General features: G+C 37.9%; 3 protein-coding genes across 8 annotated transcripts in view; all 3 read right to left on the bottom strand.

Moving 5' to 3' along the window:
* Positions 1–7,588, bottom strand: part of LOC144215971 (3',5'-cyclic-AMP phosphodiesterase 4D-like) — a 119,542-nt gene extending 111,954 nt beyond the window's left edge. For 2 of the 5 annotated variants that reach the window (XM_077745208.1, XM_077745203.1), the window contains exons 1-3: positions 7,428–7,587; positions 6,665–6,770; positions 2,389–2,583 (exon numbers count right to left, since the gene is read on the bottom strand). Coding sequence is in view for 1 of the 5 variants with exons in the window: in XM_077745207.1 (XP_077601333.1) it covers positions 2,389–2,397 (9 nt within the window). In the remaining 4 variants the exon portion in view is untranslated. Of the gene's footprint in view, positions 1–2,388; positions 2,584–6,664; positions 6,771–7,427 lie in introns of all 5 variants that reach the window. The other 3 variants (XM_077745207.1, XM_077745204.1, XM_077745205.1) reach the window with 3 other exon arrangements.
* Positions 7,589–10,557: 2,969 nt separating this feature from the next.
* LOC144215637 (very long chain fatty acid elongase 7-like) lies at positions 10,558–15,114 on the bottom strand. The gene is made up of 9 exons (XM_077744693.1): positions 15,065–15,114; positions 14,936–14,988; positions 13,224–13,296; positions 12,956–13,146; positions 12,778–12,858; positions 12,445–12,501; positions 12,274–12,379; positions 12,058–12,194; positions 10,558–11,592 (listed from the first exon to the last, which is right to left on the bottom strand). Exons 3-9 carry the CDS (start codon positions 13,285–13,287, stop codon positions 11,347–11,349), a joined length of 882 nt encoding a protein of 293 aa, XP_077600819.1. The 5' UTR covers positions 13,288–13,296; positions 14,936–14,988; positions 15,065–15,114; the 3' UTR covers positions 10,558–11,346.
* A 773-nt stretch (positions 15,115–15,887) lies between these two features.
* Positions 15,888–23,533, bottom strand: LOC144215767 (DNA excision repair protein ERCC-8-like). 2 transcript variants are annotated; one of them, XM_077744901.1, is made up of 12 exons: positions 23,152–23,532; positions 22,955–23,050; positions 22,653–22,754; positions 22,421–22,544; positions 22,103–22,184; positions 21,377–21,445; positions 20,762–20,828; positions 19,834–19,937; positions 19,392–19,516; positions 18,736–18,933; positions 18,347–18,433; positions 15,888–16,729 (listed from the first exon to the last, which is right to left on the bottom strand). In XM_077744901.1, exons 1-12 carry the CDS (start codon positions 23,226–23,228, stop codon positions 16,670–16,672), a joined length of 1,191 nt encoding a protein of 396 aa, XP_077601027.1. In that variant the 5' UTR covers positions 23,229–23,532; the 3' UTR covers positions 15,888–16,669. The 2 variants fall into 2 exon arrangements, with proteins under 2 accessions (XP_077601027.1, XP_077601026.1); XM_077744900.1 differs by lacking the exon at positions 15,888–16,729 and having other exon boundaries at positions 16,784–18,433; positions 23,152–23,533.
* Between the last annotated feature and the right edge of the window lie 7 nt (positions 23,534–23,540).

The following is a 23,540-nucleotide window of genomic DNA, read 5'->3' as shown; positions in this document are numbered from 1 at the left end:
GTGTGGGTTTTCTCCAGGTATTATGGTTTCCTCCCACATCCCCAAAAACATGCATGGTAGGATTGTTGGACACTTTAAATTGTGAGTGTGAATGGTTGTCCGTCTTTTTGTGGCCCTAGTTTGCTGGCATAGGCTGCAGCATCTCCGCGAACCTTGTGAGGATAAGTTTTTCGGAAAATGAATGAATTTATTTTTAAAGTTTTGAATGATCAAAAGGGCTGTGCACCCAGTTCAGCTATACTTCACAAAAATAAACTGGCATCAGTGTCATCTTTAGAACCAAGAAGATGCAAAGAAATGAATTATGTTGATAGTAAAGTAGATGTGACAAGTGTTCCCCAAACTGTGGGCTTTGCAAATGAAGAGAAATGAAGTCGAAGGAATGATAGCCATAGTCGACTTTCTCTTGAGACAGATATTTTTTTTTATTCTCTTGAGTGAACAGACGATAATGACATACAATTCTTAGCAAATGAAAGTGAGAATTATTATTGAAACATGGAACAAAGTATCAAATTAAATGAGATAGGAATTCTAAAATGTCTAAAAAGGCTCCTTTTCCGAGAGACGACCCTGAACGATGAGTAGGGCAGAGTATAGTATATTGCTTATGCAAATGAGCAAGTTCATTCCACCCTCCTCGAATGAACCATGGAATCATACGTACATGGTGGAAAAAATAGAAAGTGTAACCAACATATTCCTATGTCTTATTTATGATATCATTGAGAATGTTTACCAAGTTTTTCCCAAATAAAATGTTATTCGTATCTCCTTTTCTTGCTTTACTAATGTCTTGATTAATACAATTAGACCCTTTTAAAAAGAATAAATGAATAAAAACCATCATCTATGCATGTTCCAATGCAGCAGTGGCTCCTCCAAGTGGTGCAACAATTGTGCACCAGGCCGGTTTATTTATTTTTTTTAAAGGAAAAAAATAAAGGTGGAGTTTTCTAAGATGATGTTATATGCAGTGAGACCTAAGGTAAGCGGATCTTCAGCGAATGGGTTAGCATGACCTTGTCTTGTCCTTTCCACTCCCACAGGCTTTTCCTTCATAAATCAACTGCAATCAACGCACTGAGGTGCTCTCAGTTAGTGTAATGCAATCTCCCATAGACACACACACACACCTCAACTCATACCCATGGGAAACAATAGATGTCAGTTGGTGCTATTGGCTTTAGGACAGTGTGATATTGGATGCATTAACCTGAATTTCTCTTGCCATTCATCTGTTGTCTTGCAGCCAGACCTTTGTAGCACCTCGAAACAATTTCACAGCAATTTGGCAGGGTGATGAAATATATTTACTTGAAATGTAAATTAGCTGCTGAAACCCTACCAAGGTCTTGCATCTTGTCTCCAAGTGTCAAGTATGACTCACGCACCTCTCATATTGTTATTTGCTTTTTGTGCTGTGAAATTGGGTCATCACAGCAGGGGAGTGGAGTGGAAACTGTGTGAAATTAAAATCAAGGTATTTAATCATGATGGAGAAGTTGTTCTTCTCAAAACTGCCAAAACAGTATACAGTTTAACTCTTTGAGAGAGAATATTTTTTTAAATCAAGAAGACCTGCCACAAAAGTGCTATAATATGGAGTTTAACCTGAACCTTCAGGAGGAAAACACAAAAACTGGGCCAAATTCAAGTGTCATCACAGATTTGCAGCCTCAGGTACAATCTCTAAATTATTCCAGCCATGTCTTAATCCATAACAATAATGTGCAGTTTATACTTAAATCTAACATGGACATAAACAACCCAATAATGTATAATAGTACATTTATTATGGAACGAATACACATAGGGCCAGCCCAGGTTAAATGTGATCTGTAGATCTGAAATTATCCATTATCTGCTGCTTAAGCATGCACTACATTTTGATGCCTGCAGAGGTCACTGTAGAACTATATGTCCATACCAGGGGTCTCCAACTCAGGTCCTCGGGGGCCCCTATCCAGTCTGTTTTCCATGTCTCACTCCAACAATACAGCCGAATCAAATAATCAGTGATCATGCGATGGGACAGCTTGATGATTAGTTGCTCATTTGATTCAGATTTGATAAAGGAGGGAAATATGGGAAACAGACTGGCCCTTGAGGGCCAGAGCTGGAGACCCCTGGTCCATGCATTCCATTCAAGAACAGGGCTGGGAAACTCTTTCAAAGTCTCGCATTGAGTTATTGTTTTGAAAAATTATAATGCTTTTTCAAAAAAAATTCTGATGACTTTCTAGCGTAATCAGTTGATTATTGCAGAAAAACATATTTGATTTGGCATGTATTGGTTGGAAAAAGAAACCTTGAGGCTCTTGACGACTAGTGATTGCCCCCTCTTTATGCAGCTCATCTTTTATTTATCTATAAATCTTCACATACCTGACTCATGCTCTCCCGACTTATCCTAAGGCCATCCGATGCTGCAGTGGTTATTTCGGCTGACTTCGGTTCAGGCAGCGTGAGATTGAGTCCCACTCGCCGGCGGGGCAGGCAAATGGTTGAGTGTCTCTCTGTGTGCCCTACGACTGAGTGATGACCAGTTTAAGTGTGTAGTCCAGCTTTGGCCCAGAACTCCTGGAAAAGGAGAAGTAGTGTTAAAAATGAATAAATGACTCATTTTCATTAACACTAACCATGATGAGCATGCAAGTGAATGTAAGAATCCTCCGCGAATGGGGCTTTAAAAGTGCACTGGCATATTTTGTTCCACAAAAGATAAAAGTTGTGCATTCTGTCCTGTTCAGTTGGATTCTATACTCTTCTTCACTACTTTTCTCTATTATAATCTCTAATTGGAATATTTGGGTCCAGTGTATACTCGAAAAAGCCAAGTGAATGATTCATTGCCTTATGAAAATCAAAAAAAAGTTCAAGAAGAATGAGTAATAATAATTTATGTGGATTTATTTGTATGTACAAGTATGCTTACTCATGTTTGTGGGTTTTATTCTTTTAACTTTGTTGTTTGTCTTTATACTGGTTATTTTTATGAATACACATCCTGTTTAATAGGGTTGTTGTTGTTTTTTTTTTGCATGTTTATCAACGTATTTGGGCTGTTGCAATGAAATTAGAACTTATTAATGTTTGGAAAAAATGGTTTGTTTAAGACTGTCTTTAATATTTCAGTAATTCATTTTGCTTTCTTGCCTGTTTGTTTCACATGTAAAATTATAAAACTATTGCAAATCTTATATTTATCTGGTTGTTTTTGTTCATTTGATTTAGGTTTATGTTTCTTTTCATTAATAAATGACTTAAGTAGTTGAGTAATATGATTTTTTTGGGTTTGTTTTCATGCATTTCTTATCCTTTTTAGGGTCACGGGTTGCTGGAGCCAGTTTACTTGGACAAAAGTTGAACTATATTAGTACCCTAAACTAATATGTATTTTTATTTTTATTCATTAGCTTATATTTTTCTTTAATTCAGTCAGAATGGAACCGGAATGTTTTCCTATAAAACAAGTCAGCATGGGAATGTAAAAGCCACAGAGGATGGTGACATTGCTTGCACTATCCCACTTCCAAAAAAAGCTAGAAAATGTCAACAGTTGTAATGGAAAAATGTTCCACGATTCCGGCACAAAAAGAAAACAAAAGTTGTTTAATAAGGTTCCGGATGTACATTGCAGCACATCTCATCATTCTCATGAGATTTCATAAATCTACCCTACAACCCCCCCACGCCACTTCAATTCCCAAATCCCCACAGTGTCATGGTCATAACCTTTCGAACCTTTTGCGGAGTGATTTTTATCTTTTTAGAGGTAAAAAGCAAAAAATAAATAAACAATGGCAGGACATCCAGGCAGACAAAGAGAAAGGACTTTTCCTTCCAGATGGACTCAGGGACGCAGCTGTGTCTCTCTTCTCAGTTTCAGACGGTTGCTAATGTGCCCTCGAGGTCACGTCTAGCGCACAGTGTCGTCATGTACCCGCAAACATACGCAAATCCGCAATTATCATTAGATTGCCTTGATGCACAACAGCACATTAATTCTACTTGGAAAACTTTTTAGCTACAGGCTACCACTAATTTGAACAAAAGGTACTGAATAGGTCTCAAATTTGAACCATAAATAGCCATAAAGACCTTAGTACACCCCAGGAAAGTAAAGATCTAATCTTTTTATACTTTTTTTTCTTCCAGTCTGTGACTTTGGTCCACACTCATTCCATCAATCCTTACCATATTTTTCATAACCTTTGCCTTTATTATTTGGCCTGACCTAGGATGACTTTTTTTCCTTTCACTTTTTTCAATGGAAGACAGCCTCAGCAACAGTTAATAACAACTTCATCCAGTAAAGTAAGTGTAATCTTACTGCCATATAATATGATGTTCTAGTAACAGTGGAAACAACAAACCAGAATGCAAACATTAAGCCTTTGTCAATGAACTTAGACTTCAGGGTCTAAGAGGGTTTTGTAACTTGTAATATCAACAGGGTTTACCCTGTATTAACCTGTATACTTCCATTTCTAACACAAATTCTATATTTCCTGTACACTTAATACAGATTTCAAGTGAGATTTAGGCCAGAATACAAAATCAACTATATTTCAGTTCTTCCCATTAAAAAAAACAGGATTGACGAGGAACATTCCAATAGATTATTAATAGTAAAGCAATAAAGGGCAGCCAGTGTGCTTGTCCAAGTACATTAAATGATGTTCTGTGTATGTATGTCGCTCCCTTTTAAGGAAGAAAACATGGGAACACTCCATTAAGGGTTAAAAAGTCATTCTAGTCAAGATTTTTTTAGGATGAGTAAAACATCTATCCTCCAAATCATGACGGTATCACTCAGCATCTGCGTGCGTGAAGCATCCTTGTCCGGATACTTAGATGAGGTATGTTTAAAGAAACAATAAATGAAAGCCAGGCCTACTAGAATGGCCTTGAATAGTGTAGCATGTGTACTTGGTTATTAGGGGAAAGAACTATTAAAATAAAATGTAGTTATATGTCTGTATTGGAGCACTACTGGATCCTCAGCCTGGTAAGGAAAAACAAACATGTCCTTATTATTACAATCATGAATATGCTTCGATAAAAAACCTTATATAATATTTTCCATTATAGTCCTATTATAAAATGGCAAGAATGGCTTCGGGAAATATGTGACATTTAACATTGTTGGCACCGAGGCCAACCGCCCCCCCCTCCTTTACTGTAATGTAGCCCCTGAACTTTAACCTCTGCAAAGCACCATAGCGCTTCTCTTAGAGTTACGCTCTTTGCAGAAAGGAGCACCATCTGGAACAAGCTTAAGTCAGATAAACATTTACACATATCCACGTGTTCCGGATCAAAGGGGGTGAACTGAGTGGGAGGCAAGTAGACATGCCTTACACGGCTGCTTTTCATCCCCACTTATCGCTGCAAAAGAGAGGCAGCTGTTGCTTATGAATTAAGTAAGCACGTCATCTACGTTTTTCCTATTCAACTTACTCATTTAGTCTTTCACAAACTTGATCAATGTTGTCATCACTGTACTTGATCAATGCACATTAACAATGAAGAATAAAATAATCTTAGGTTTATGTGCCCTACACTACAACATAAAGAGCAGGCCTAGAGAACAGTAAATTATGAGATTGGCAAAACTAATAAAAACATTTATCCCCAGCTGTTGGTATTACTTCAATACAAATAGCAAACTGGGAAAAGACCAAAGTTGAAATAGATCACCAATAATTTTAGAACCTTGAATAGTATAATTTTAAGGTCATTTTCTAACTAATTGGAGGAAGAAAAACTCTTCTCAACACACCCTTAACCATAGGATATGGTCATATATATTAGATTATTAGTTTGATTATCATCAAGGACAATATGTACTGTGCTTTAGTGCATGTTTGACAAAAGTATCTAATTTTCAGTTTATGTCCTCTTTCAGAGAGATTCCCCAAAATAGCTGTAGCTGCCTTTTCATTTTGACCAGCACTGGCAGAATAATTCCACAACTCCGTGCACTGTTACCCTGTGAGTCAGCATGCTGTGCTCAAATAATTAAATGAATGATGACATAAGCTGGTGGCCTGGTGTGACGAGGGTAAAAAAAAAAAAACACAACATTTTTCTTTAAAAAATTGCTCCAAAAATACCAGTGTTACATGAAGTGTGAAATATAAGTAGTTACTATCACCGATGGCAGAACTCATTTGTTAAGAAAAAAATAAAGCTCACTGATTGGACTCAATGAGCACTACTGGTTCTCAGTGATTCACCCTTGGCACTGACATCAAGCACTACATAACTCTAATTTTCAGTGTTTGAGTGTTCAACCAGCCTACCATCCATGTTTTTGGGAGGATACCAGAGTACCCTGAGAAAAACCACACATTACTGTTTCCACAACGTGGTGGAAAAGATGAATTTTCCAATACAACAGGGTGAATTTCATAATACACTCAAAGCTTATATACCTTGTTGGAATTCAATGCTACTCTCATTAAGGGGTCAGATTGGTATTTGTAAATGAACCTAAAATGCCAATAGTTCATTTCCTCTTGCGAGTCGGTAAACATTGTCATATTTATCGTAGTATCAAAGCCAAAGCTTTAAGAGAGGTAAAGATGGAGTGAAGGTGTACTAAGAAACTTCAACAACTTGGGAGAAGCTCTGAAATGATGAGGATTTAACAAACCTTGATGGGGGGACACAAGCGACACACCAGCGACGATCCAGCAAGGACTGACAAACACACAGGTTTGAATTAGACACACATGGGTTGATGAGACAATCAGAAACACCTGGGTCACATGGGAGGTAGCAAGCAGAAGATAAACCTGCATGTTATTTTATTTATTTTTATTTTTTTACATGTTGGATATTATAGTATTGGATTTCAATGCATGCTTACATGACAGTTGAATTGCAAAAATATGTGTCAGTCACAAACTCCACTAAGTTACATGGGCAGCAAAACAAGGGAAAGTATCACACATACAAACAACAACAGACTCATTGAGTACTCATCATTCTAACACACATAAAAATTGGGATATTTCTATGTTCCATCAATATGGGTCATTTTTATACCGAGTTATCAAATGTCTCAGTGACCTTAAATAAATCTCCATCATTAGTTCATGTCCACAATTCAGACAATAGTACATGATTCAGAATAGCATTAAATGTGCAGTTTAACTTTGCCTAGAGTAGTTAAGGAATTACTGATTTGTGAAAAGGTGTCAAAAGTCCTTGAGCTCGTCACTCCAAGTGAGGCATTGCAGTGTGCAGCACTGTTCTCTCGCTACCCACACATTTGACCTTCTGAACCCAATGAACTTCAATGCAATGCTTAATCATACACCATAAATGGGGAAAAAAGGGAGATTTCACAAGCACATAATGCTAAATGTATTGCACTCATCACAGCTATTGTTATTATCTATAAAGAGACTTACATCTATTGATCCTTGTCTCCCAGTCACTGGTACTTCCAGTCAGCTAGAATCAAAACAAACATGCATGCATCATCACAACAATGCTCCCACTCCGTTTGCGTGCTCGAGTTCTTTCATTATTGATGGAAGGAGAGGAGGAAACTCTCCTCTGCGAGCTGCCAGCTGCACGGGCCAGCGACGTCACATTGTTTCCTGCTCGCCCATTGACCAATTGCACCACTCTCGAGGACGGCCCCTCCGCCTCCTACTCGCGCAGGAGAGCGGAACAAACTATGTGGACCAACCATGAGGTAATAGACAAGAGTGATGATTTGACTGAAGGAGGAGGAAGGCCAAGTGGCGAATCATGCCTTCGCTCTTATGTGTATGTGTGGAAATAATACATAAACCATAATTATATATATATTTATATAACTCATCTCATCTATTTTCAGAACAGCTTTATCCTCATATATTATGATAGTATATATATATATATATATATATATATATATATATATATATATATATATATATATATATATATATATATATATATATATATATATATATATATATATATATATATATATATATATATATATATATATATATATATATATATATATATATATATATATATATATATATATATATATATATATATATATATATATATATATATATATATATACAGATTACTAAAATGTACATACAGTTGAGTTATCTATACTAACAGTTTTGCCACCGTGTAGTAATCTATACAAGTGGTTTTTATAAATGTTTTTATTTTTTGTTCCTCTTGGCCTCAATGTTACCCTTGCTTTTCCAATGAATTTAAACCACAGTGTATGGTTGTTCTGCATTTGGATGGAGAAGCTATAACCAGTGGGCTCACAAGCATTTTTGAATTGTAAAGAGAGATAAAAAAAATAAATGAAAGTGTTGCAACAAATCGTCATTTTACCCAAAGCGATGCGGAAAAATTTATAGGAATTGATGCAATATCCAAAATTACCCTGCCCCTTCCTTGTGCTTACAGGAACTAATCAAGTTACAGAGGAATTGTGTGAAAAATGGAATTTTCCAGATGCTTCACAGAATTCCCAGAAATTGCATTGCACTCTTGGCCATAGCCACATGCCACAGATTGGTAAAAATAAAGAATGACATGAACGATCGAATCTCAAGGAAAGTAGACCAAATGAGACAGCTTAAAACCTCTGCAAGCCAAAAGTGCTGTGCCATTATTCTTCAGATGTCACACTGAATGAGGAGCGACTGGTTGGGGAGTTATCAGACGTCAAGATCAATATTTGTCCTCAAATGATTTATCAAAAAAAAAAGCTTATTTTAAAAAGGGTTGTGATGGTTTAGTGTGTGAAAATGTTTCTCAGTATAAAAAGAATGTCCCCTCAGGGATCAATAAAGCGCTATATTCTGGTAGGTTTTGAAACCCAAGAAAAATGTCACACAAGTTCACATAAACCCATTCTCTCTTTCCCCAAGAACTCCAAAAAACATGTAGATTAATGATTACCTCCAGGTAAAAGCAGTGCCTTTCACTTTCCTGTGCCACAGGAAAGGTTGGTACTGAGAGGGGGAAAAAAACAGACCTCACCTATGTCACGGTGTCACACTTATCACTAGTCATCATGTCAAATTAGCCCTTCATCCTTTTTACTTACATGACTGGAACATGTTGAGCCCAAGGCATTTCACGCACTGTGAACCAACAGCCAACTGGCTCTTCTGCATTGAAAAACATACAGGGGATTATAGCCATGCTTTCCTGATGCATTGTGGGGGGGACACTTTGGGCAAATGTGGCACCTCTAAACTGAGCAAATAAAGGTGGAAAACCTCCATGTACTTGCCAACTCTCCTAGTCTTCTTCCCCCTGCTAACCAAAGGAAATGGGTTAGCTTGCCCTCCTCAGGGTTAAAATGAATTGGATGTCTCATACCATCAATGTCATCAAATTCAATGTGAATGTCACCTATTAGATCAGATTAGAATTGAATTTCATCCCATATTTGAGATTTTGCCCAGGTAACTGTAGCAAGTATAGACACAGAAGACTTTACAGAACTAGGTTAAAAATAAAAAATAAAAAAAAACTGGAGCCACACAGGAAATCCACAAGGTGGGGAGCTTCTACAAACTGAGACTGAAGTTAAATATGCAGAATGACCCATGCAAGCTGATCCACAGTCCCTCAGTAATATGGAGGTGATGATCTCCCTTGCCCAGAGCCTCCTAAACTGTCCTATCACCTGATCAGGAAAGTTTAGGAGGATTTAGGCAAGGAAGACGATCTCCAGAATAGGATGGAAATGAATGAGTTTGACATATTTGCATTTCATAGAAAATAATTTTATACAAGTTAAATGAGAACAACATCTTTGAATATAGGGTATAAGCTTAGCAATAAGGCCATTCTTTAAGTAGTTATCCCAATAGATCCGCCCATTTCCAATCAGTAATAAAATAGTGGAGATACTGTACAGAGATGAGCTAGACGAGCTGCTCGGAGAAATGAAGCAAACAGGAATGCAGACATGGAATCAGCAAAGCAAGCAGGCTCGCTGCAAGGCTCAAACTCATGGGAGTGGAAAAGTTATGCTAATACGATGCAAAAGATGACTTCTCCGCCGTTATGACAATAGCCATCACAAACACCCGAGAAAACAGGGGCAATAGTTATTAGAGCATGAGAAATGGGTTAGTTTGTAAAGCCAGAGAACAAATGTAATCACATGTTCAGGCCACTCAGCTAGATGCAAGATATGGATGCCAGAGCACTGATCAATAAATCAACTTTAGAGATATGATACACTGCAGCAAGGTAGACAAGTCCTCAGTGTGTGTGTGTGTCTGTCTGTGTGGAGATGAACCATAGCATCAGATTTGTTTGAGTGATAACAGTCAAGCTGTTGACAGCTACCTACACACAAACAGAGTAAGGTGTGAAATGATTTGTCATTTATCTGCATTGCTGCTGTCAAAGAGAACATGGGAAGCAGTTGACCATTTCTTGACATTTTCTTTTTAAACCAATATCAAGTTCACTAACCATTGCTTTCATCTTGATTAAGTATTGCAAAAATAATTTAATCATGTTCAAATAAAAATGAAAAACACTTCAAGATAAAGTACAGTCATCATTTATTATATATAAATACATATAAAACAGTATAAACAAGTCACATTAATCTTAAATTTGTCAACAATTGGAACGAACAGGAAATTAGATGTAAACTGGAACAGCATCATTCCATCTGAAAACCTCTTCACTAACCTACGAGTATATCACATCAATCTTAGGAGCGCTGCTGCATTCACTTTGGGGATAAGATCATAACAGTAGACAGATGCTCCAGTTACTGAGCCAAAGACACCTTCCCTGCATGTTAGACTTTAATACTCAACTAACTATTTTATTTCTTTTTGTATATTTTTTAACAATGAGCCTTAAAGCTCTAGAGGAACATCCCCCTGGTACACAACCCAGGGATCATTGGTCACACTTTTAAGAACATTTCACTGAAACTGGCACCATTAGCACCTGTGACTCCAGCCTTAGGTGGGAAACAACATCTAACACTCAATCCAGACTTCCTTGTTCTCCATGCATGTGAAAGTTAACATTATCCTTGCAAAATTACCACCTCAGACATTTTGTGTGAACCATCTAAGACAAGAGAGCTGGCGATCTCATTTTTGAGAGTGAGCGTAGATCAAGGTTAGAGTCCCAGTCATGCTATAGGTGAAGCCCTACATCGAGTATGAATGTCACTTTCCTGTGGCTTTAGCAATGTGTATTCAAATACAAAAGCAAATCCCTTCGTCAGGTTTAAATATAACTTTGGTCATAATTTAAAGATTGTCTTTTATGAAAGTAGAAAATGCTGCAAAATAGCTTGTGCTGAACTTCCAACTAGTCATCTTTGTGGTTTGCATGGCCATTCATGACACCGTTGCTGTGGTGAGCCCATGTTTGAGCCTGCAGCACCTTTGGAAGCCTCTTGCCTTTGGTATAGGCGTGGTACCAGAAGTTAAGGAAGAGGAAGAGAAAGATGAGACCGTACAGGCCGATGATGTAGATGAAGATGGGGAACTGGTATTGGCAGTCGTGCAAGAAGAAGTACTGTGAGATGTGCGTGGTCACCATCACAAACTGAATCTGCACAGAAAACATATTTAGCCCTCTACCACTGATTATCATCAGAATACAATTACACTGGTTCCATTTCCTACTCCTGCCACCTACTATAACAATGTCAAATACAAAACTTTCAATTTTTCTGAAGGTTTTAGACTGGAAGTAGCACTGCAGCTTGACAAAGTTCTTTGCAATATTTTCCTAAATAAGCTAGGGAACATGACCTTGTTCAAATTATTATGAAGTATTGATTGAGCAGTAATTTGGAAGGAATGGCTTATAATTCTACCCCAGCAAGACTTTTTTTCATTTTGCTTTTAAGTGGAATCAACAGTTACTGTAGGACTGAGAAAATTACCCCGAACCTATATCCAACTAATGTGCCTTTTCAAACAAAACATCTCTTCACATACGTTACGTTTGCACAAATGTTGGTTTGTAGAAGTGACAAAAATCAACCTGAAAGAGGAAGTAAAAATGTCATACCAGCTGAATGGTGGTGAGGTACTTCTTCCACCACAGATACTTCTGGTATTTGGGACCCAAGGCAGTCAGGCCATAGTAAGTGTACATGATGACATGGACAACACAGTTGAGCACGGCGTGGAAAGTCCCCATACCCCCTTGAGGAAGTGAAAAGGAAGTGTGACTTTGGTGCATGAATGGGAAAATAGGAGTATACAAGGAAGGAGATTGTACTACCTGCAGAAAAGCGCACACCAAACCACCAGGTAAATGGCATTATAGAATGATGATAAACGTGAAGAAATGTCACTTGGCTGTTTTTCTTCCTCAACACAAAGAAAACCTAGAGGAAAGTGAGGAAATAATCATCTCTCTGAATTCACTGACTAGTAGATCATGGCAACTTACTGTGTCAAGCATCTCAATGAACTTTGAAAAGTAGTAAAGCCAGCAAGTTGCCGCCATCTAGAGGTGGAAAAAAATAGTCACTATTCCTTCAATGTTGTGACAATCAAATTATCCAAAAAATACACTTGGCCTGCCTTTATATAATGTTAATGAAACTCACTTTTGACAAGCAAGTGCATTTTTGTTACAATGACAAAGCAACCATTTCACTTACTGGAATTGGAAGTTTTTGCATTGCTCACTGAAATTACTTTAAGTAATAGCCGAGTGTACATTTACAATCAAATCTAAAAAAAAAAATTGTAAAAAAAATAGGATTCCATGCAAATTTACCCTCACGGCTTGTGGTGACTCCGAGTAGTCCACTAGGTCGCAATGAAAAGAGTATCCCGTTCCCCATCCAGACATGAAAAACTAGAATAAGAGTCCCATTTAATAAAACCTTTAACACCTTTTCTCAGTTGCGTCAGAAGTTGAAAAAAAAAAAAAATCACATGCTAATGAGTTTTACCTCATAGCACATGTAGAGCGACAGGGCCACCACACCAAAATTGTACACCACCAGGATGCCTTTGAGGTCAAAAGCTTTGCGATTCTCCATGAGGCGAGGGCCAAGTGACGTGACAAAAAAGATGTATGCCATGATAATGATGCTCTGCAGAACAGGGGATGACATAAGTAGCCAATTTTCCGTGCGAGCATCTGTAAAAGGAGATCATACAGTTCACTTGTACAGTTCCTTATTAAACATTTAGTGAAAACAATGTAGGGAATCCTACCTGCATTTTGGATGAAGCCATCATACATGAGTAGCGCTGAAGTCTTTATACTGTTTATTTCCATTTTGAGAGACTTCCAGGTAAATGAGAAGCAAGAAAGACAGTCAGGTTAAATACAAAACACACCTTTGAGTTGTTCTTCAATGGAGCTGTGCTATTTAATGACAAGGAGATATATACTAGCAATATGAGCATTTTGTTTGCAGAATAAAATGAAAAGGCAGTTTAGTTGACAACAACAGGGCCATGCAGGCCACACAAAGCAACAAGTGTCTGGGCAGTACAATAAGTGACAGTCTCACAGCAAACAGATTAAAGAGGGATTTTTAATAGCTACATATTGCTACAAAATAAACCCTCCCTACTCACCAAGCCCTTACTTTTACAAATGAAGTATTTCACTGTCTTCATGCACACATTGCCAAAGATTTGCTGAACAAAAAAATAATTAAAAAGTTAAAGTGCAGGCTATTTTACAACACTTCAGAATTTGTAAAAGGCCAATGGTAATCATTTAAAAAGAGCTGTGACCAAATTTGGATACTTGTTTTGACTTATCTGACCTTATTTGTACCTCCCAGAATTGATGCTGCCTAGACTTTTTAAACTTTGTTACCTTTACTGAACTTTTATCTTAGTGAACAGCCAAAGAAAGTTATTTTTTTATCATTTGTTAGATTTCTGTTGGATCACGATGTAAAAGACTACAATTACTTTAAACAGGCAACAAAGCATTAAATGCCAACCTGAGATAATTACCATTGCTTTCAAAATTTGGACTTTTATTAGCAAAGGCCTCAAACACTTGCCATGCATGCAATTAATTAAATACAGCAACTCAATTGTGCTCTTCAATTTAGCATTTCAGTGAGGGGAGAAAATAAAACACTGCAGTTTAAGGCAGAGCTGTCCAAACTAAGGCTTCCAGGATATATGAAGCCTACTGTTTAGATTTGAATCGAGTGCAGTAATTATGTGGCACACATGCATTACCTGTCTACACGCTGTTGCATTTCCCAGTTTTAACACTAGATGGAGAGTCACTTACTTGCACAACATGTTAAGATAATGTGGGAAACTGTAGATTCCATATCAATTTTATGGAACCCCACTAGTCAGACATTAGATTCTACAGTAGTATAATTAATCAGTATAATATATTAGTATAATAAATTTAGTTTGAATAAAATGCACAGCCAAGCAAGCTTTTCATTTTCTTCACCGAAAAAAACTCACCCATTCCCACAGCACAATAAAGTTTGACACTACACCACATGAGGAAAATTAGGAAATCATGACTTAGTTTTAAAATGCCAAAATTGAAGCTTGAGCTCCCCCCCCCCCCCCCTCCCTCTAGTCAAAGGTCACAGAACCGGTTTTCAAAAAGGTCGTTATCAAACCGCAATCAATAGAAGTTAAAATATATAGTTCACATGCCAAAAACAAACTGAATTTAATCAACTTTTATCATCTCTGCCTCACACTCAAAATCAGCATCTGCTGACATTTTTTTAAATAGAGCAAAAACTTGAGTTCACACACACACGAGCTCATGCCAGTAATACCCACTGAAAACAAGACAAAAGATTGCTTGCATATGAGATGCGTTGACGCAAGAGTAGAAAAACAAGTATTCCTGCTATTGCACACCAATCACGTTCGATAAACTTAACCTGCCAACACATGGCATCCCTTCAAAGTTACATATTTACCTCCAATTGCCGGGAGAAGTCTCCGGTATGCAATCTGTCCCCTGAATTGTGGACTTCAAAAGAGGAAGAAATTTTAATACAAATAATGGAAATGAACCCCAGGAAAGAATATACAATAAGGTAGCTCACAGGTGTGTCGCGGGATGCTTCCAAGTGATCACGTGAGAGGAGAGTCTACGCTTTATACCCCTTATAAGGGGGCGGGTCTTCATTACCTCGACCGTTGATTGGCCGCCGGGCAGCCCAAATGAGACGTACTATAATCAGTCCTAGTCAAATCCTCATGAAGACGTCACTTTCAATCTAAGCGCATGAGTCACATATGCGGTCATAATGATCAGTCATAGATATAACAGAAACTGTACAATATGTTCAATATGTTGCAATAGTTATCTCCCGGAAACCAAACTAAAGGCATGCACATTTTAAAATCCAAATGTAACATGATTATATCACAATTTAATTGTCATCAGATTAGATAATTTGAAATGGAAATGTAAAGATGCATCTAGAAGCTGTGATGTTTCATCCCAAACTTGAGGAAAGTAAAATGTGTGAGGAGTTGTTTAAGGTCAGAAGGGCTGATACACATGGTGTGCAGACGATACACAGCACCATGCAGACAATCTTGGCACAATTGCTCCTTGATTGCATGTTTGTATTTCCATTCCCTATCTTATGTGTGACTCAAGGTCTTTAATTGTTGCATTTCTAGCTCATAGTGGAACAGACAGAAGCACAAGGCTACTGTAAGAAAGTTGACAAAAATATTTACTTAATTATTTTATTCTTCTGTAATTTAAATAATATTTTAACTATTTCTTCCACACTTTTTTTGCATTCTTTCATTTTCTGTGCCACTTATCCTCTAGCATCGAAATGGTAAACAGTCAATCACAGCAGTATTTGACAACCTTTTTAATAAGAATATAATACTTTTTTAAAAATTGTGTAAAATCCAACAAAAGATGGCGCTCCTAAAAAAAACAATTTAATGCAACCTCAAACAAAATGCTAATGTGCCCAAGGCCGTTAGAGTAAGGTGTTGCTATGTATCATTTTTGTCTCGTTGAAGGTTTCGACAGGGCCACCCTTGCAACACCCCTAACATAAACACAGATGCTAATTTTAAGAAGGAATGACAAAAGACAATCTTATCTTAAAAATTCAAGGGTCACTCCCATCCTTAGAGAAACTAGTGTTGGCAGAAAACACGTGATAAAATCACAAGTAAAGATCATTCACATATGCATAAGAGTCCTCTCACTGTCCAAACACTTTAAATAGCAACTACGTAAACCGGACACAATCACCAATATGTCATGATGTGAGGATTGTTGTTCCACAAGAGGATTTTTGTAGTCCTTGAATCTGCAACTTTGCTAGCACCATAATCAAGTCATCACAGTCCATTGTTGAAACCTTGGAGCATTGTTATCACCAAGTTGTGTGTCTGCAGCAAGGACAAAGAAATGGTAAGCTACATGGCATCAAACTGTTAAATCTGATAGTGGGTGTCACAGTGACATCAAAAGGAGCACCCAAAAGAGGAAAAGCTTGCATGGTGACTTCAGAGTCTCATCACTAGAGCAGCTAGCAACAAAAAAAATCCCTATCGTTCATCTTGGTAGGCTGGTCCACAAGTGCTTTGAAATACAGGCCAGAGACTCTGCTGTCCTCGCTTGCTGATCCGTGACGACCGCCAAGAAAACGATACACACTGTGAAAGGGCCTTTAGTCTTCATCGCTGCTCCATGCATCTTGTAAGGCGGGATTCACTAATGATTTGACACTCTGTAAAATGAAAATTCCATCATCATCATCATTACAAACAATGACATACAGTAGTGCATTTGAAATGGGTTTTTATTCCTGGGAAACAAGTTGAATACCATTTTAAACTACAGTAACATTAATAATGATACTGTGTTGATAATTCAATTTGAAAGAGTTAAATAATGACAATATTTAAATACGCCAAACATTAATGTTTAAAAAGAGAAACCTAAAGAAATGATTACAGGATTTCAAAAGTTTAAGCTACAATGCTAGAAGAGGTTGTTTAACACTGCAGAGGTTGAAACCCATTGCAATGCTACGCAAAGGCAGGCATTTTGTAAAATAAAACACTGAAAAAATCGCAAGTGGTTTCTAATCATCTTCAAACGGATAGCGCTCGCCTTTCTTTAAATAGTTTTTCAGAGCTTTGTTGTATGAAGTGATGAAGCCTGCTGGAATGAGAAGTGAAATACCAGTTAAGACAATCGGAAAATTCCAGTTGTGAGGAATTCAATGCCATGAGAATGAAATGACCAATTAAATGAGAATTACTCAATGGCTCGAAACTTACAATGATGAAAGTGGTGACGTTAGTGTGCCTGTGTGCAGGCTGTATGCACAAAAGCGCAGTGTCAACTCGTCTGAAATCCTTGGCAATAATCTTGGTTTAAATCAGACTAAATCTCTCTTGTCACAGGGCATTCAGGAATACTGAATTTGTTCACATTTTGTTAAATGCAACCATGTTGGAAGAAATAATTTAACGGAGTTTTCTATTAATTATTCTGTGCTAAAAAGTTTAACATGTCAAAAGTACTGTCTATATAAAGAACATAGGGAACTAGAAAATGAGGTAATGGTTTTGGAAGTTCCTGAATGTTGCTAAACATTGTTAGCTGATAACTTGAATTAACTGGCAAACACCTGACGATTAGGCCACACCTCAAACGCTCTGCTTCCATGGTTGAAATGTGAAAATCAAGAAAAAGCAGCCAAGAAATCAGATGAACTTTTCAACTCAGGATCTCTTCATAAAATAGACAGTATGAGGAAAGATTACATACAGCTAAAAAGGAAACATCTCAAAACCAGGAAGCTAAAACATGGTCACAAAAGGGTATTGATACCAGCAAAACTGTTCAAAAGTGGCTTGAGGATAATAAAGTCAATGTCTTGAAGTGGTCATCACAAAACCCTAATTTTAACACCATCAAAGTGAACAAGACCACCAAAAAAACCTGACTCGATTGAACATTTTTTTTAGTATTGTCAGGAGCTTAGGGATAGTTCTCCAAAACGCTTAACCAAATTCCTGCAGTTAAACGGAAATACTTTACGACAGTATGTCTATGTATGGAAACGTTTGATCTTCAAGAAAATTATCAAAAATTCTCCCTCATTAATGGTCCACTCAACCAAATGACATCATTTTGGTAATCTTGACTGACCTGAAACCAAACCGGTTTAGTCTGATTCTACTTCAGACAGTGCTGCATAGAAATAACATGAGTGTCTTTGCAATCCGATTGCTTTCAACTGTAGATTAGGGTGAGTTATGTATGTGTGAAATAGATGACTTATCATTTGGAACGGAAGTGCATTGTTACATTTGTAAGTTAAAATGAGTGTCACCTTATCTGAGTCATCCTCAATATCTGGGCATCGCAGAACTGGAACCCATGCCAGTATGTTACCATCTTTACCTGCACTGTACAGCACCTACACATGAGAAAAAGACATTTTAAAAAGAACATCTAAGCCCACAGAACCCACACAAAGTTGTTTTAACAAAAGAAAAATGTGGACAGAAACATGCGTTAAGATCATGGATGACAATTTAAAGATGGGTGGCTTCTTTGCCATGTGTTAAGTAGTTTGACTGCATTCCGATAGTGAATTACAAACATAACATGTGCATGACACAATACACTAAAAGTGGGATGGGATAGATCTCCTTTTTGAATTTTAAATTGTTTGCTTCTCTGACGGCAATAAGAAAAGTCTACTTGGGAACATCTCACCTGGTGGTCAGGGTGAAACTCACAGCAGTCCACGTGGTTGTAATGACCCCGCAGCATGGTGACCAGCTCACCAGTGTACAAGCCGTATATGGCCACCGAGTTGCCGTATGGTACAAATACAAACTCGGGACTACAGCCCCGCGACACTGTGAGCTGACGCCTTTTGCGGCTTCCGTTGTTCACTTTCCCGTAGTTAACCTGAGGTGGGTAGGAAAGATTATCTAAAATATTGGTCACAGTTTACACCATGCATGAGTTGAAGGCTTCACTTTATTATGTTTGGGAAATGTGTCCAGGAATTCTTGTTAAAATGTGCCTGTCTGATTTCTACTGCTATATCTATGAGCCAGTTCAGGTCTGTTGCTCTGTGATCCCACGAGAAAGGACCTCTCCCACTTAGGTGACTCTTGTCTTGCAACGGAAACAGAAAGAGCGAGAGTATGTGTGTGCACCATAGCAACCTTGGCACAAGTCAAGCAGCAAATCTGAACAGGGGGGCTGCTTATAGAGCTCAGGGCAAATTTGCCAGCTTCCCCAAGCTATATTTCAGATGATGATGTCATAATATCGGCAGCTAAATAAATCCTCAACTAGTTTAAGAATGCAACCGGATAATTTAACATCATGTAATTATAGTCTGACAATATACAACATACCAAGGTGTTTTCTCCTGTAGCGCTGTTCCAGAGACGCATGCGATCATCAGTCCCAGATGTGAGCAGGTACAGGCCATCACTGGTAAAACACAGGCCGTTCACCCTGCCATTGTGGGCCGTGTTCACTAGGGTAGTGACAGGACGCACATTGGTTACCCTACCATTACACCTTTGTTGATTCTAAGTAATCTGCGTCATGATAAGACCTTAAATTCTAATTAAGACAACTGGATGCATCCAAATGCTTTCCATACATGAAAAGCACGCCATTTTTTGTCTTCTTAATATTAGGAAGAATATGAAGGTGAAAAAATATTAAAAAAAAGGCCATTTGTTGCTAAAAAAAAGAAGACATGAATAAAACATTTTTTTAACGAGTAACAATACAATTTACAGAACAAAAGCCCTACAATTATAAGATTGAACTTGTTAGGAAACACACCTGCCTCAGAAGCAGCTTTTGACTTGTCTCCGTTGTGCTGATCCAGAGTAAACAGACAAGCCGATGCCCGACGTACATCCCACACTCTCACTTTGCTGTCGGCACTAGGAGACAAATCAACAATCTTGTTTTATCCAATAAGGGCAAGCCCATGAGGCACCTGACTGGTGAGTTAAATGTCTTTATTGTTCCAAACTCACATTAATCTCACATATCAAAACAAATATCTGATGTAGTGCAGTTATGAACCACTGACAATTTAATAATGACAAAAAATATGTTTTTAAATGCCTTGATTGATAGTAGTGCCCATCCAAAGTGAACATAATTATGTATGTGAAGAGGGAATTGGGCAGGTGTAACTATTGTTGTTCTTTTTAAAAAAATATTCTGTCCATGGGTTTTTAACAGGCACCCAAATTGATCATCTGGCAGGTGTCAGGTTGTCTGTTTTTTCAAACCTGTCCTGTTCAGCTGCACAGTTAGACAGAATAATAGATCTGAATGCCTTTTAGTGCGGTGCCAGTTGTTTTCAAAATAATTTACAGTCCAAAGAGAGAGAGAGAGAGCAGCACATTGGTCCCACTAGATTAATTAGCAGGTCTAATGTAGCATAAAACAGGTGGGGGGCTGCATTTGCCATATGCTTCAGTGACATGTCTAAGTAGATTTAGAGATGTGCCACCATATTCTTTGACTCTGGGCCGTCATGTGGCCAGATGGCCGAGAAGGAGAACGACAAGAAAAATTGGTGGGATGATCTAATGCCTGTTATTTTTCTCGGTGATGTGTGTCTGTGGGAAAATTACATTCATCGGAGACGTCATTAGGTAGAGCTGCTCAATATTATAAATCCCAACACTAAATGAGTGTAAGTGGCATTCACCAATTCTAAATGCAAGTACCACAGAACATAAACAATGCTTACCTGGCAGAGGCTAAGATATGTTCGTATCTTGGTGACCATCGAACAGACAAGACCTCGGCTCTGTGACCTGAGGTAGGGATAAAGTTGTTTTTCATTCAATTGGGGAGGGGGTTGAATGTTATGTATTTGGTTATCCATAGCTACATCCAGACAAACCGAAATATCATCATATAAAATGTACTATTTTCAATTGTTCAATTAAAAAACTGAAAACATATTCTACTACAGATATATAAATGGTACTTGGGATCAAATGAATCAACATTGTATAATATTTTAATTTATTGAGGTCGGTACTAAATTGCTAGAAAATGTATTTACCCCGCCCTGCAATTGGCTGGCCGCCATTGGAGGGTGTGCCCTGTCTGGTGCCTGTAGCTGGCTGGGATAGGCTCCAGCACCCTGGCGACCATTGTGAGGAGGTATGGAAAATGACAGTATTTACCAAAATTCTGCTATTTTTTGCATATGTATCACGCTAAAATATCTTTAAAATCAACTGACCATTTTAACATAAAAAAGAAAAAACAATTAACCTTTGAGACCCAAACTCTTGCAAGTCATGCATTTTTGATGAGTGTGAGTGTGTGTATGTTTGCAGTCCAGCGTACTAACCATGCAGGATATGGATCTTTGAGCCGGATTTCAGGTCACACAGCTGTATTTTAGGATTTTTGGTGCCAACTAAAAACACACACAAAAAAATAACATTCTGTCACACATTCCTTTCGAACAATACATATTGTACTGGTTGCAAAACCCTACAAGGGAGTGGTGATTGAAGTAAGCTACAAAAACCTGCCTTCCAGGTTTTCAGAAACAAGGTGTGGTAGAATTACATCATAGCAACAACGATTTACATCAAAAGTTGCACCAATGCAATCAGAGGAGAATCAATGTCAATTAGAGAATGTGAAATTCAGCAAAAATACAAATATCAAATTAAATGATTGACTTTTTTTAAATAACACATTTAAAAGATGACCTCTCGAGCCACAAACAAACAGGCATGTCATTGAGAAAGAGACCTTTTTGTCTCAGAGGTACCGGTAAAACAGCATCCGGTATGGGTAACTAGTTGTTCCTGCTCGGTAATGTGGTGGTACAGCATGTATAACTCACATTACACGTGTCTATGTCCTTGAGGCCAGACCTAGAGGCAACCTGGGTATATTCCACTTCTGACCTCTGAAGCGAACGTGTCGACGTTTAAAGGATAGTAAAAGGGGCGTTGTCACATCTACTCAAAGGGGTATAAATAGCCAGATAGATGTCCCTTTTGGCAAGCTTCAGCTCATTCCGCTGTTACGTTCAGCAAGTGCATGATGATTCAATACATACCTGCAATTAGACTGTGCTTCCTGGCGATGGGAGACAGGTGATGGCTGTAGACGTTGCCCTCAAACTCAAAAACTTCAGCAGGCTGAGAGAGCACCAAAAGAAATAGGAGTAAGCATTTGTTTATATGACTATATCAAGTGTGGGGAAAACGGGGGGCTTAAAAATGGTTCTAAAATTGTCAGTCAGTCAGATCTAAACTTGGTTTTTGACAACAGCTAATCTAGATTAAATCCAAAAAATGAACTCAGAGGAATCAATTGTGCCACAACTTTGGAAATAACTTTCTGTGTAAGTTTCTTAAATTGGTGTATGAGTTACCTTTAGAATCTCAGTGTCCCAAACCTTCATCGTCTTGTCAAAGGAACTGGATACAAACATGCCTGTGTCATAAGGATACCATTGGACTGTCTCCACACTGAATTTGTGGGCATACTTGCTGGACCTGAATTTATGTACATAAAAATGGTTAATTTTAGGGAAAAAATTGTTTGGCTATCAATAGGATGCTGCCCTCTAGTGGAGATACAGTGTAAATGGTGCGAAAGCTCACCTGCCAACAGTGGAAACAGCTTTGCAGGTGTACTGCGTTTTCCCAGTTAAGTTTTCCAGGTCATAGATGACAATCACTCCATCAGCACCCCCAGACAACATGCTAAAAAATGCACACTCAGGAAATGAAACTAGTAATTTGATAACTTGATAAAATCCAAAACAAAGCACCGCCAAGTCATTTTGAAAGGTATTTACCATAAAAATAATACAATGAGAAATAAAGAAGAAAAAGGTGCAAAAACAGCCTGGATATAATTTGTATTTCTTTAGTTCATAAACAAAGGAAGACATTTGACTTACTATTTTCCTTCTATTACTTCAATGTCAATTGTGTTGACGCCATTTGCGTGGATTCTGTCCATTTCTCTGTCCGCATTCAACTCCAGGCTCAGGACCCTTTTAAAGATGTAGAAATAATTGATGTTGAGATTCGCATGGATCCAAGGGCTTCAGCATTAATACATTGAAATATTTTCTGGCGATGCGCTTTTGATTACCTTCTCGTCGACTCCACACGTTTAAGTCGAAGAGGGTCATCCAGGCCAGCCCTCCTCGCTGCCAAATAACCCAACATTGTTTCAAAGTAACAAAATATTGAGTTGAATCAGTGTATTGACAAGATTTGCTCAATGTTAACCACAGTGCTAGCATGCTATCAAACAAGAAGTGAAAATGTACTAAAAAAGGAAAGACATTTCTTATGCTATTGGACATTAACACGCACTTTCAACTCTTAAACTGTGACATTGTCTAGTAGTTTGTAGACTCTACAATCGATATAGTGTGCTCATAATTAAGTAGATGTTTTTCCAAGTATATTTTTCTGAACAAAACAAAGCGCTTGATGAGGGTTTCCGGTAACAAAAGAGCTGATTGGTTCATGAAT

Source organism: Stigmatopora nigra, chromosome 22, assembly GCF_051989575.1.
Source record: "Stigmatopora nigra isolate UIUO_SnigA chromosome 22, RoL_Snig_1.1, whole genome shotgun sequence".
Taxonomy (NCBI): Eukaryota; Metazoa; Chordata; class Actinopteri; order Syngnathiformes; family Syngnathidae; genus Stigmatopora; species Stigmatopora nigra.
Note: the sequence above shows the minus strand (reverse complement) of the source record. Positions and strands in the feature narration are given on the sequence as shown.